Here is a 15,898-nt window from a genome sequence, read left to right as displayed (position 1 = left end):
AAAAATTGAAGATATTGATTACTTTGAAAAATAAGAAAGAGCTACTTTTTTGCGTATATTTTCGAACTGGTAGAAAATATGAAAAAAAAGTTCAAACAAAAGTTGTAGAAAATTTAATTCTCTTTCAAAAATGTTCAATACATTTTGTTCGTATCTCTAATAGTTAAGGCGTTAAAGGCATTTACAAGCTAAACGTTGACATAAATTTATTAAAAATTTTAAAAGGCCAAAAAGAGGTCTAAAATGACATTTTCAGGCTTAAGTTAATTCGACAAAAGTTGTTACAAATTTAATTTTCTTTCAAAAATGTCCTATACAATGTATTCATATCTCTCATAGTTTAGGCGTAAAGGGCATTTAAAAGCTAAGGGTTGAGATTGATTTTTTAAAAGGTCGTAAAAAAGCGAAAGAAGGTCTAGGAATGACATTTTCAGACTTTAATTGACTAGACTATAATGTCTATTAAAAGAATTTCTTGAATCATCAATCTTTACAGGGACCATTTTTAATTGGGTCGAACGTATAAATATACAAAAAATAACATTCAACAAATTTTAAACTAAAAATATGATTTGACTGCAGAGTAAGTAAGAGAGTTATAAAAAGAAAACTATAAAAAAAAAAGAATAGTACAATTATATATTCTACAGTTTTAATAATTCTATATATTTATATTATTGTTTGAAAATAGTAATAAATTTTAGAACTTTAAAAACAAAAAAACTATTTAATTTGTTAATTATAATTATTAGTGTTAATTAGTTGTTATTGTTAATATTATTGTTATAATTTAATTAACTTAATAATTATAATAAGTATTAATATCCGGATATAGGTAATTAAAATATTGATGTTTACGATTTAAATGTTTCAATTGTTTATAAAAATCAAATTCATTTTACCAAATATTATTACACCATTTTATATTTATATAATAAATTATTCGTTTATAGTATTTCAAGTTATGAGAGAATATTTAGTAATAATTTATAGATTAATCAAAATATTACGCTTATTATGGTGAGGTTTTCAATCGTGGATAGCAAAGGAGAGATTAATTAACAATGTAATGTAATAAAAATAATTATATAAATATATATATTTGTATAAAAGGATGTACACAGTATCAATAATTGGCGTACTATCAAAATTAACATTTTATTAATTATTATTAAAGATTAAATTAATTTTGTGTAAAATACACTGACACAATTGATCTACAGAAATAAATAGTAATATTAATTCACGATGAATGAATTAATTAAATCAATTCTTATTAGAAGTTTATATTTATTATTTTCAATTTGGAAATGCTCTCAGTGTTCAGTCAATCCGATTCAATAAATATTGATAAATTAAATTATTATTTAATTCTATTTAAATTAAGTTTCAATAATGATTGTTAAATTAATCATCAAGCTCTAGTTGATTAATTAAAAATTGTATCTAATATTTCACGTGCCAATAACATTATTGACATTTATTTGCATAAGATAGAAATTATTTCTCATTATTTATAATAAATTTAAATGATTTTAAACAATATGCGGTTATTGAAGAATGTGTATGGCATAATTTTGTATAATTTTTTAAGTAAATTAAATAAGGAATGATTAAAAAGCCAGGCAGTCTAGAGTAGTCAGTGCTACACGTGAAACTAAGGGCTGTTAATTAATTAATTAATTAAAAATACTCAAAATAAATAAGGATGTTTTTATAAGATATTATTTAAATCGTCTTCTTCCGAGTTTTAACAATATTTATAAAATTTTTATCAAACATTTCTTACTTGTGTAAAAATCAATGTTAAAATTTTTATTTATTAATTAACGATTGAACTGTAAGTCATTATTAATCATCAATTTAAAAATTTATTTATATTTTTATTACAGATTGATGAGATTATTGATTATAGACCTTATTTTTAATTTATTATAACATTTTAAATTGTTTATAACAAATTGAAACAGTCATAAATAATGTGAGATTTTTAAAAGACATGAATTGTTAATTACAATTGTTAATTACTCTCTTAAACGGAATGAGTGCCAATTTAATCACTGATTTGTTTCGAAAGACAAAGAACAATAAATATCTACATGTGTCTTTGATATTAAAATATTCACTTAATTATACACAAGAATTTCTATTTTTCACGATTCACTTTTGCAGTTTTTTTATTTATAACAAAAATGGCTTAATTTAATTTATTCAATCTTTGTTCAGATCTTTTTTATCAAAATAGCTTCCAAATAGTAATTATATAAAATTAAAACCTTAAAGAATCTTATTATATAATAATAAACAAAAAAAAGATTAATAATATAATTATTTTAATCTTTTTTAGAAATTTTTCATTCTCACTTTTTACTTTAATTTTAACTATGGCTTATTATTTTTAATAAAATAAATAAACGACTTGTCAACATTATTACAATTATTAACTAATCAATGAGAGCTTAATAATCATTATTAACACTGTTCAATTTAGCGAATAATACTAATCTTCAAGATTGAATCTTAATGTGCTAAATGATGATTAATTAATATTAATTACCAAGTTGATTTTACATCAATATTTTTACTCTAACTTCCAACACTTGCTTTAATAAATTATTTATCTACAAAAGGGGAGGAGAAAAATATTGATACCAATTGTCAACTGTGTATAAAAAAAAAATCATTTCATTGTATGTATCTTGCTTTGCTATATGATCTAAAAAAAAATAGCAACCGTCATTGTGATTGTGTGTCTGAGAAGTGGTAATGATATGATTAATTAATTAATTAATGAGAAAATGCTTTACTATTAAAGTAAAAAATAAAATGTGGATAAATTATTTCTGCTTTCTATTATATAAATTAACGTATCATTAATTCAAAAGAAGGAAAATAATCTTAAGTATTTGACATTAAATAGTGAAATTTCATCAATAAAAATGTGAGCATGAAATTATTCTTATTAAAAGAAAATAAAAGAAATAATAATATTAATAATAATAATATGAAATTAATTGCTATTTATTGTAGAGAGATTTATTAATTATTTATAGAGAAATAAAATTATTTTATTTTGAGGGAAAATGAAAACTAGACATCAGTGGCAATGGTGGCATATAAAAGTAGTGTATTGAAGTAAATGATCGACGTTATTCTGAATAATATAGAATGATGATAAATAAATATATATGTATATTAATGAAAATCTATGTTAAATATTAGCCAAAATTATATTAATATTAAATCAGATTAGCCGACTTAACTGCCATCAATCTTTCAGTCGATATTGCTTGTGAGCACTACTGCCATTTTCCATCATCAATTAGAAAATTATAGATTTCAGAATCTGTACAGTGTATCATAATTTAAGAATAATAAAATTTTGTTTTATGAATAAAACATCTCTTTCTTGATTTCAACTAAAATACTATCGATTAATATTTTCTTTAAAAAAAATTTCAAAGATTTCAAATTAGAATGAAATTGTAATGAAATCTTTCTGAAAATTAATAATTGATTGTAAAACAAATTGGTGGTAAATTTGAAGTAGATTTGTTTAGCTAAGTATAAAGATATAAAGACCTGTAAGAGCTTATTCAAAAGGTCTAGATAAAAGGAAAGCGCTTTATTTAATGAATTCATTAAAATTATGATAGTTTAACAATCAGCACCTTGTACAGATGAATGACTGGTTATATCACGTGATAAAACTCTGCTCTGTGATTGTTTAACTTCTTAAACAAGCAGGCAGCTCTGTATACTAATGTAACCATTCATCCTGTTTTAGACGAGATGATCCTTTTAATCATTATACCCAGCTCCTTCTATCTCATTTAAGACCCATGCAAGTGGTGTTAGATTCTGAGATAAATCACTTGTTCAGAGTCTTAAAGATAACTTTGAATGGGTACGATGTTGGATCGTGACATCACTGATGGCTTTGTTGAATTGCCAGCCAGAACTGCTTACTAGTTTGAAGGCTTAAGCACGTGATATAGCCAATCATCATAAGCAACCTCCAACCAAGATACCATTCACATAGCTTACTAAATAGTAGATCTAGCAAGCGAGTTAGCTCCTAGATCTAGCACCATGTATGGAGACTTTTACTAATAAGTTCTTTCCTGGACTGACCTGACTATCATGAATAAAAGCTCTCCTGACTCTTCTCAAGGGCTTTTAGGTGACTTACCGTAAACCAGGACTTCTTTGACAAGTTTTCTTTGGCGAGTCTGAGAATTTTCGCCAACTGAGACTGAAGGAATATTCCTAAATTCAAGATTTTTATTACAAGAAGAATGATATCCTATTAGAATTCATAGTTAATCGCCTCTCATATTGATTACAACAGATAATCATTGAAGAATTGATCTTCAAAAGAGTTGTTCATCAGAGTTAGACATTTAAAAAATGTAATGTTATTCTTACTTATCTATAATATTCTTAATTATCAGATTAAAATTATTACTATAAAAAATAAATCAGAGATAAATGTTTATTACTTTTGGTATTTGCAGAAAAGTTCCTAGAAATCTTCACAGAAGAACTCTACAATTTTCACTTTACTCCAATGATGTGAATGATAAGATAGCTTAACAATAACTGATGTCTTTTGACTCTGGCATCGATCGCAGATATAGTCATAGTGGGGAAGTCGTTACCACTAACAACATGTCAATAACATGATTAATCTTATATGACAATTTCCCCATCCAATTTTCTTACTTCTTCAGACGCACTGGTAATTGCCCATGATGACAGCAATTATCTAGACAATATAATTGCCAACTAATACAGAAACAGATTCCATAGAGGGGGATTTCTCTTGAAAAAAAAATCAGTTGACATTCAGTCTACTCTAGATCTCCAACAATTCTAAATTAGTCATTACCAACTGACAAAAGACAATGACTCTTCTATGGACCTAGAATTATTTGACACTTTGTCTCTGATGCTGAGCTTCACAATAGTTTCCATGAAAATTCATTGCACGATTTATTCCTGTGAAGAAAAGCTACTTGAGCTTCATGATCATCAAGAAGAAATTGATCATCAGCATGATCATCGTATCTCTAGGTAGGTGAAGTGGTGATATCCTTGCAGGAACCCTTTTATCAATAAAACAATTAATTTAACATAATTAATTCAATAGTTACTGATTAGGTTTCTTTTCGCTATGTAGTGATGTGCTTGATAACTTCATGCTAATATTCATCAACACACCACCATTTCATTGAAGTTATGAATCTTATAAATAGCGTTTCCAATTCATTGAATTAATTTCTAAAAAATGACTATTTTAGACCATAATCTACAAGAAACTACTCTTCGTATTTCAAAGTAGTATACTGTAGGTTTAGTCAGGCCAGATATTCAGATCTATAAAAATAAAAACAAATGCCTTTAAAGAAGTTGGCTCTTCTGGAGTCATGCTCGGACTAAAGTCTTGACTAAATTAGATCTGATTAAATCCAATTAGAAGGCTACCTTATCACCCAGTCAGGATACAACTGGATGATGACACCATTTGATGATCAATGTTGGCCCAGCCATGGTTCTGTTGTCTATTCCTGTGCAGGTAACATTATCAAACCAAAACAGATCTACCTAGTAATCACAATTAAATTCAATTTAATATGAACCACATTGAGATCCAACTGGATCTGATGAATTTGGATGCTATTGGATCCAATCAGCTTGTAAGCCATTGCTAGAATTCAATGTCATTTTAGGATTCGATTAATTTATTTCCGATTAGGTAACAACACTGGATTAGTCCAAATTCTGTTTACCTTCATTAGATATAAGAATAAGTAGTGTATGTACTGGAGGCACACCCTTAGATCTTTGTAGAGCGAAGGCTGGGCCTTTGGAGCCCAAAGAAAGAAACCAACCCTGCATTGGAGGTAAATATCAATTCCTAAAAAATGTACAAGTACATCCTGAGGCTTCATTCAGCATCAAAGACCCTTAGAGCATCACTCAAGATCCCACCAGAAGCTTTGAAGGTTTTTCATGTTCCACCAAGGTCAACAAACATCCCAAGGTTCAGCCTGATCGGAGATGACACCTAATCTGAACCCTGTACCCCAATGTTAAAATTGAGTTGCTGAATGTTAAATCCAATTTTATATTTATCAGCATCTTGATAAGAAAAATGATATTCTATTTAAGGCCGCAGTAGATCAATGAACTCCTCTCTAATATTAATTACAACAGATAATCATTGAAGACTTGATCTTGAACAAAGTTGTTCACCAGAGATACACTTTTAAAAAATCTAATATTATTTTTATTAATCCATAATTCTATTAGTATTTTTAATTATCAGATAAGAAGGACTGCTAACTAATATAGAATTTATCTTCATCAAAATCAGTTGATGTTTAGTCTGCTCTAGATCTCCAACAATTCTAAATTATTCATCACCAGCTGACAAAAGACAATGACTCTTCTATCTCTAAATTATTTCTGGCTTGGTGTTTGTGGTTGTTGGAGACCTGCTAGTTGGCCACGATGGGCGTCCAACCTGTACCATCTATACACACTGATCCTCCTCTTTGATATTATCACATTCATGATATCAGGAATCACTTATATCGCATCATCAAAGATTGAAATGGACCTTCTATTATTTGACACTTTCTCTCTGATGCTGACCTTCGCAACAGTTTTCGTGAAAATTCATTGCTCGGTTTACTCTCGTGATTTCATCATTGACATTGAAAAGCGTCTGGAAGAGAAGCTGCTTAAGCTTCATGATCATCAAGAAGAAATGATTTATCAGCATTATCGTCGTATCACCAGGTAGGTACAGTGATAATGTTATTGATAAGTAGGATAAAATGAGTCAATCATCAGTATTCATTTCTTAACCCTAGATCATTCATGTGAACTAAATGCCTTATCATCACCATCCTTTTCTAGAAATAAAATTCAGCCTTTTTGCAGAAATCTGACTCAACGTTACTCTGGACTATTCTTACTGGTTCTCGTATGGTTTCTATTTGCCCGTACTACTGTGATGGAATCACCAGACATGTTACCATGCCAAGGTTGGTTTCCTTACAATTATTCAAGACCAGCTGTCTACACGATCACCGCTGTCTATCAGCTTTGTGCTATCTGTAATGCTGCTGTGACCAATCTGGCTTTTGATCCATTGCTACCCTGCATCTTCTACTACATTTGTGCACACATCAAGATACTCAAGCTTCGGTTCAATACTTTGCTAAAAAAGTTAGAAAACTTTGATGTCAACAATAATGACACACTGGTCAATAAGCTGCAGATAGAAGAGAAGCTAATCAGTGAGTGGGTGAATTACCACATCGATATTCTAAGGTAAAGAAGTAGAACTTGGTTGGTTGATGATGATCAGGGTTCAAGTAACTAATAGACTTCTTTGATCAACAGTTGGGCTGATATGATAAACGTGACATTTTCTAAAGTTGTCATGGTCCAGTATTCTTCTAGCTCTTTCATTCTTTGTGCTCTTGCCTACTTGACTTCACATACTCCAATAGGTTCCGTGGACTTCATTCGAAACTTGACCTTTCTCCTGGTGATGTATATTCAAATATATGTCCAATGTGTAGCTGCTGATCGCATGACTGTTGAGGTAATGTCATTCATGAATATCTAGGCTGGATCTTGAATGATTGATCTAGGCAGGATTTTTTAATTTTCATTCCAGTTTGCTGATATTGCCATTGAAATTGGAACAGCAAAATGGTTCAATTTGAGCTACTCTGCTCAGAAATACGTCGTGATCATCCTAGCGAAATCCATGAAGCCAGTTGTTTTCACTTGTGGATTCTTTTTGTCTTTGTCTCTGGAGTCATTTATGAAGGTGAGTGTCTTGAGGAGGACGAGAAAGCACGAGAAACCAAGAGAATTGTAAGGGTGGAAAGATCTGATGATATATCACTTTTAATTGCAGATCATCAAACTATCGTACACAATATATAATTTATTAGAATGAATTCCAGTCTATAAGCTACAACAGTGAAGAAAAAATTAGATAATTTTATTAGACTAAGTGTTGCATGATGGATTTATAAATTGCTAATAAAGAATGATATTCTAGAAAGTATTTTGAAGAATGAAGGAAAGCAAATTTGAAAAGTCTGGGGACAAATTACATTCCCTCTGAGACCAATTTCTGATGTAATGTAAAAATAATTAGACTTTTTTAGAGAGTTTGCCAAGTATTTTGGGGAGTAGGATTGATTAGATTTGAAGGAAAAAGAAGAAGAGAGAATAAAAAGTTGGAGAATTTAACTTTTGGAAGAATATTTGGTTGATATTGAATTTAGAAATTATTATTTGGAGTTTTATTTCGATTTTACGGCGAAAAAGGTTGAAATCATAATTTATGTTTGGATCATAAAATTATGAATGGCAATGGGAAGATCTTGATGAGACGATTCCAAAACACTGGCTGTTGACTTTGTTTTGTTGGAAAGAACATGAGATATTGGCGAAAATCTGTAGAACATAAAAATGTGCATAACTTCTATGCTATTGATGGTAGGGGGTTGATCGAGGGCTCATATGAAAGATCTGGACCTGAGTAAAAAATTTGATCCCCCCTATAGGATATCCCCGTCAAAAATGCCGTATCTCGCTTAGTTTTCGAGTTATGAGCGTTTAAAGGTTTTTCTATGATTTCGCGCAGCATAACTTTGTTTTCTGCTAATAACTCGGGATCTATGAGGCCTACATGAATAATAAGGATATCAATGGATTCGTGAGAATGTCAGCTTTTTATTGCACTAGTCAAAATTATGATTCGAGCATAATTTATGCTAAAATTGAAGAAAGTTCCGGTTTTACCCCATTTTAGGAGTGAAACAATTGATTTTTCAGAAGTTTGACCTGATTCCGTGATTCTCGGCATTGAGACGAAGAGAATGAGTGGTCGAACTTGAAAATCGGACAACTTTGATTTTTCGACCCCAAAAAATGGCAAGTGGTACCCCTTTCCATTTTTTTCGGCCAAAAAATAAAAGTACTCCAATTTTGATGATTGACCACTCATTCTCTTCGTCTTGATGCGTAGAAATGCGGAATCGAGGCCCAGCCCAAGAAAATTCACTTTAACACACTTAAAAAGGGGTAAAACTGGATGCAAATTGCGAATCATCATCCCCTTGACTTTAAACCCTCATAACTCATGAACGGACGGTCCAATCATCGTTTTTAGGGACGTTTTAGAAAGTTTAGAATCTAAGCTACAAATTCATATCCACGACAAACGTGTAAAAAATTTCTTTCACCCTTAAAATCGCTAAAATATAAAAAAAAGTCACATTTTTTTGGGAGTTTGCCAAATCTTTTGGCAATTTTGAGGGTGAAGAAATCATTTAAAACGTTTTTTATGGATATGAATGTTTAGCTTAGATTCTGAACTTTCCAAATACCTCCTCACAATCGTTATTCGGAGCTTTGTACGAAAGTTATTGAGGTCTAAAGTCAGAGTAAGGGTAAAAAATCATCCATCTTCTGACTTGCCACTTGCCATTTTTTGGGGTCGAAAAATCTAAGTTGTCCGATTTTCAAGTTCGACCACTCATTCTCTTCGTCTCAATGCCGAGAATCACGGAATCAGGTCAAACTTCTGAAAAATCAATTGTTTCACTCCTAAAATGGGGTAAAACCGGAACTTTCTTCAATTTTAGCATAAATTATGCTCGAATCATAATTTTGACTAGTGCAATAAAAAGCTGACATTCTCACGAATCCATTGATATCCTTATTATTCATGTAGGCCTCATAGATCCCGAGTTATTAGCAGAAAACAAAGTTATGCTGCGCGAAATCATAGAAAAACCTTTAAACGCTCATAACTCGAAAACTAAGCGAGATACGGCATTTTTGACGGGGATATCCTATAGGGGGGATCAAATTTTTTACTCAGGTCCAGATCTTTCATATGAGCCCTCGATCAACCCCCTACCATCAATAGCATAGAAGTTATGCACATTTTTATGTTCTACAGATTTTCGCCAATATCTCATGTTCTTTCCAACAAAACAAAGTCAACAGCCAGTGTTTTGGAATCGTCTCATCAAGATCTTCCCATTGCCATTCATAATTTTATGATCCAAACATAAATTATGATTTCAACCTTTTTCGCCGTAAAATCGAAATAAAACTCCAAATAATAATTTCTAAATTCAATATCAACCAAATATTCTTCCAAAAGTTATTTTGGATAAATTCTATTAAAATTTCAACAGTCCCACCAATATTATGGTAATCATGTTGATTGTCTCATAAAAAATCCAATATTTTTATTAAAAAAAAGAAAACCAAGAAAGAGGGGACTACAGTCGATAAGATTATCATCATCTGATGTTAAATAAAACATGGCACTTGACTCTAGAGACCTTTAAACATTCAGACATATCAAAATATAGAAAATCAGACCCATCACAATAACTCCTTACTAAAAAATTCAAAATAATATCTTTAAATATTCTTCCAAAAGTCCACTTTAAATCTTACGAACACTACTCACGTGATATTCATTAAAATAACATCTAGCTAGCTAAGTCAGGTGCGACTAGTTTAGAGAAGTTAACTCTTCAGAAGTGCGATAAGAACTGAAGTCTTCCTCGCTCGAATATTGATTGCAGGTATAGGAAGACATACTTTCCTCATCAATAACAAATTAATTCTACGCGACAAACTCCCATGTATTTTCTTACTTCCCAAGAAATACAGATAATTGTCCATGATGGTGGCAATTAAGTTAATGTCATTTAATTGCCAAAGAGTTATCACGAAGAAAGCAAGACCAAACTCTAGACACTTTGACGACTGTCTTTAATAAATATTCAGTTATCAAACTGACTGTAATATCAGATGACAATTCTTGAAAGGAATTTTTTTTTCCTTAGTCTAGTTGGTCTTTGGAAACCTGTACACTTTGAAGGATGGAAGACAGTTTGTTACAGATTGTATAATCTGTTCATTGTTACTGAAATGTCTACATACATTGTATCAGCATTTATGGACATTCTAACGTCGACCTTCGAGCTGCATTCATTTACTGACAATATTTCCTTGATTGTTAATTTCATTATAGTTATTATCAAAGTGTACTGCTTGACTCGGTACAGTGATGTAGTGATTGATATTGAACGACGTCTAGAGCAGAGACTTCTAAAGCCTGAAGATGATGAGGAGCAGACGATTTATCAACATTATGTCCAGATTACCAAGTATTTATCCATGTTTTTTCATTATTATTACACAACATAGTGATGGAACAGCAATATTTCGATATTCAAACTGTTAAATACTTGTTTTTACCAAGAAAAAATAGTCTGATCTGAACAGATCAAGTTAGACCTCACCAGCTTTAAGCAAATTTCATAATTAGATCAAACCAAGTCTTGATAGATCTAATTAGATCTGTTCAGATTTGATTTCTTGGGTACTCAAGCAAAATAACCAGTCAGTAACTAAAATAGATCTATACAGATCTGCTCAGATCTATTTGGTCCAGCATTGATCTGGTTTGGTCTAGCTAGATCTTGGTTACAAATTGGTTGTTTAAATTCAAGTACATCCGAATAGATTTTAAAAAACGTCGATTTCTGTAAATCTATTCCATCCTTTTCCCAGGAAGATAGATTTACACTGATCTACATCAGATCTAGATTACTATACATCACTGTTTATGCATGGAGATCTTCATCAATGGTACAAAGAAATTGCGTCTATAAAGTCCCTAGAAGATCTACGGAAATCAAAGCAGATGATGCAGAATGAAATAGATTTGTGATAAAAAATAGATTTGACTAGATCTGTGTAAATTGACTTTATTTTCTGGAATAGTTTAATTACAAATATGTGATAACTGGAAACTATTCTCATGTAGTATCAATTTTGAAAGTTTCTTTTGCTCCTTCAGAGTATTTTTCCAATGTAAAAGACTCATCATCTTTGATGTAGATTAATCTATTAAAGCTGCAACTGACTTGGTAGCAGACACCTCTGAGTGTTTCCCTGTAAGATGTTTGCTGCTGTTCCTTCTTCCTTTTTACTTGGAATTCACACTTCTTTTTTGAATCCACAGGAATATCTTCATCTACTATCCAATGCTCTTTGTGATAGCAGTGACTTGGTATTCTTTAGCTCATGTCACTTCAATTCGTCCCCAAGAGACTTTACCATATCTAGGCTGGTTCCCCTACGACTACTCCAGCTCTGTTGTCTTCTGGCCAACAGCTATATTCCAACTCTGTACCATCCTCAATGCTGCAGCAGCTCATCTTTCATTCGATCCACTGCTACCTTGTATGCTCTGCTACATCTGCGCTCATATTGACATACTCAAGCATCGGTTTCATGTGATTTTAAAAAAGCTAGAGATGATGGATCACAATGACTCTCTGAAGAAACTAGAAACAGAGAAGAAGTTGATTGGTGATTGGGTTGATTATCATATAGAAATATTGAAGTAGGAATGATTAAAAATTCCTTGCTAAATAAGGAATGACTTGGTGATAACCAATAACTCTTTTTCTTCATTACAGCTTGGTGAAGGATATCAACTCCATCTTTGCTGTCGTCATATTCATCCAATACTTTGGTAGCGCATTTATGCTCTGCACCATAGCTTATCTTATGTCACATGACAGCGTGAAGTCCATGACATTCCTAGGGAATCTTAGCTACTTTGTTGCTATGAATTTTCAGATATTCTTTCAATGTGTGTCTGCTAATCGAATGACTTCAGAGGTAAGCATTTCAAGATTCATATCAAACTTGGTATGGTAATGAATAATCATTGATCATCTTGATGATTTGTGGGTTATCAGTTTGTAGACCTGAGGGAAGAAATTGGTACCACCAACTGGTTCATTCTTAGCAACAGCGGACGAAAATCTACAGTAATTATATTATCAACGACATTGCGACCTATCGTTTTCACCAGTGGATTCTTTTTATCACTGACCTTAGAGTCATTTACCAGGGTATTTAATATCAGCATATTTTTTTCCCTAAGAAAAAATTACTAATAACATTTTTTTTAGGTCATCAAATTATCCTACACTGTTTATAATGTACTGGAGTAGTAATTAGTGATAAGTAGAAGATTAATAACTAGAGAGAATTAAAAATAAATTGTTAATACGCACATGATTTGTTGCTATTTATGAATTAAATGACAAATGAATCCAATTTTAATTGATATTAAAAATTATCCAACTCTAGAACTTGTTTTAACGTCAATGATGTTAACTCTTCAGAAGTGCGATAAGAACTGAAGTCCTCCTCGCTCGAATATTGATTGCAGGTATAGGAAGACATACTTTCCTCATCAATAACAAATTAATTCTACGCGACAAACTCCCATGTATTTTCTTACTTCCCAAGAAATACAGATAATTGTCCATGATGGTGGCAATTAAGTTAATGTCATTTAATTGCCAAAGAGTTATCACGAAGAAAGCAAGACCAAACTCTAGACACTTTGACGACTGTCTTTAATAAATATTCAGTTATCAAACTGACTGTAATATCAGATGACAATTCTTGAAAGGAATTTTTTCTTCCTTAGTCTAGTTGGTCTTTGGAAACCAGTACACTTTGAAGGATGGAAATCAATATGTTATTTAATATATCACTTGATAGTGCTTTTTACATTGTTATTATTCTTAGCATCTGGGTTTATGGCAATTATGACGACTGCTTTCGAATTGCATTCATTTATTGACAATGTTTCTCTATTGCTCAGTTTAGTTACAGGAGGTATGAAGATCGGGTGCTTGATCTTCAGTCGTAGTTCACTTATTAAAATTGAAGAGCGTCTTGAGAAGAGGCTTTTGAAACCTGAAGATCATGAAGAACAGATGATTTATGAACGTTATGTACAAATGACGAGGTATGTTGATCAATTCAAGTTTTTTCATTATTTTCTGTGGTGTTGTGAAGCTCTTCAGCATCAAAGCTGAGCTATTTCTAGGTTTAAATAATGGGGATCCCACTTAGCTGAAAGTTATCTACTTGAGTTGCAATTATTTCAGAGGCATGCCCAGACACTGATCAGGCATGTCTAGGTTCCTTATCAGGACTCAATAAATTAACCTGAATTTAGAATAAGAATGAATGGCCAACCAAGATCGTACTAAGCTGGCTGTTGTCAACCAAGCTGGAGATAAGGCCATCATTCACTGTTCCCTTTTCAGCATCGAATTAAATGATGATCATGTCAACTAGCCTTAGACAAATAAGCTGGATTCTGTAAAAGACAGAACAATAATATAAACTTAATTGTTTCAGGTATATTTTCAAGTACTATCCAATGGTCTTCATCGTCGCAATAACCTGGTACTCAATTGCCCACATTGCCATCATGGATCCACCTAATGTTTTACCTTACGTTGGTTGGTTTCCCTACAACTATTCCACCAGAAGCATTTATTGGCTCACAGCTTGTAACCAGCTTTATGCTATCTGCAATGCTGCAACAACTAATCTCTCTTTCGATCCCTTGCTGCCGTGCATGTTATGTTACATCTGTGCTCATGTGAATGTTCTCAAACATCGGTTCAATACCATCTTGAAGAAAGTAGAGAAGATTGCTGATGATGATGGTTTCTTTAAACTGGATACTGAAAGGAAGCTTATTGGTGATTGGGTTGAGTATCATATTGAAATCCTAAGGTAAGTAAATTTCAATTCAAATGATATCCATCAGCTCCATCAACATGTAGCTCAATGGGTTGACCATATCATTCCCTAAGAATGATTCAATTGGGTATCTTATTTGTACAGCTTGGTAGAATTCATAAACTCCGTATTCACCAACGTTATATTCGTCCAATATTTTGGTAGCGCATTCCAGCTTTGCACCATTGCCTATTTATTGTCTCACAGTTCAGTCAAGTCCATGGCATTCTTGGGAAACCTTAGTTATTTTCTAGCAATGAACTTTCAAATTTTTTTCCAATGCGTAAATGCTAATCGGATGACTGTAGAGGTGAGTATCATCATCTAGATCATTCACCAACAACTGGTTTTTCATTGGAAACTTCCAGTTTTCAGATATGAGCGAAGAAATAGGAACTACCAATTGGTTCAGTCTTAGTAACAGTGGGCAAAAATGTATGGTAATCATTTTAGCTAAATCAATGAGACCAATTATATTCACTAGTGGTTTCTTCTTGACTCTATCACTGGAATCATTCACCAAAGTAAGTTTTAAATATAAAGAGATTTTTTTTTAAATGATATTAAAACACTTTTATCTACTGTTAGGTCATCAAATTATCTTATACAGTGTACAATGTGCTAGAATGATGAGTTTTTATATTTATTAGATACAAATAAATGACTATAGTGTTTAATTAATCGTTAAAAAATAGAATGAATTAGTTTTTTAATAAATAAAAAGTTTAAAAATATCATTCATTTATGACAATTGCCACTCTTTTCACACTCAAACTTTATTTATAAATAATTAACTTAATACTTTTAATAAATATATAGAAGAAGTCTGAGTTGTATAATAATTATGAGAGCTGTTAATTATTATAATTCAAAAGATTTATTAAAAATTAACTTAGTTGTAAAATATAAAAAAAGTCAACAAGATTATAAATACATAAAATCTCTGATGAATTGTCTGTTAAACTAATTAAGAATTAATACCCTGAATTATCTGTGCTAAGTTCACGAATAATTACTCTGGAGAATTCACTGAAGAGTGGTACCTTCTTCAGTGATAAATTTTCCCAATTAGGTAGCAATGGTGGAACATCGAAATGCATCGATTGATTAAGAGCAAGAGAGTTGGTAAGGAAGAATGGATCCCTATGGTGAACATAGTGCAGCAATCTGATAATGTTTTCCAGAGAATTGAATCTTCAATGTCTCG

At 31.5% G+C, this 15,898-nt stretch overlaps 1 protein-coding gene across 1 annotated transcript; it reads left to right on the top strand.

The window, feature by feature from the left end:
- Positions 1–6,775: 6,775 nt before the first annotated feature.
- Positions 6,776–15,356, top strand: LOC118073746 (odorant receptor 2a-like). Its single transcript, XM_035094450.1, has 9 exons — positions 6,776–6,807; positions 6,928–7,344; positions 7,417–7,621; positions 7,697–7,852; positions 13,545–13,903; positions 14,302–14,685; positions 14,797–15,001; positions 15,060–15,215; positions 15,280–15,356. Exons 1-9 carry the CDS (start codon positions 6,776–6,778, stop codon positions 15,319–15,321), a joined length of 1,956 nt encoding a protein of 651 aa, XP_034950341.1. The 3' UTR covers positions 15,322–15,356.
- Positions 15,357–15,898: the final 542 nt, after the last annotated feature.

This window comes from Chelonus insularis, unplaced genomic scaffold (assembly GCF_013357705.1).
Source record: "Chelonus insularis isolate UGA/USDA-ARS -01 unplaced genomic scaffold, ASM1335770v1 scaffold_362_pilon, whole genome shotgun sequence".
NCBI classification, from domain to species: Eukaryota; Metazoa; Arthropoda; class Insecta; order Hymenoptera; family Braconidae; genus Chelonus; species Chelonus insularis.
Note: the sequence above shows the minus strand (reverse complement) of the source record. Positions and strands in the feature narration are given on the sequence as shown.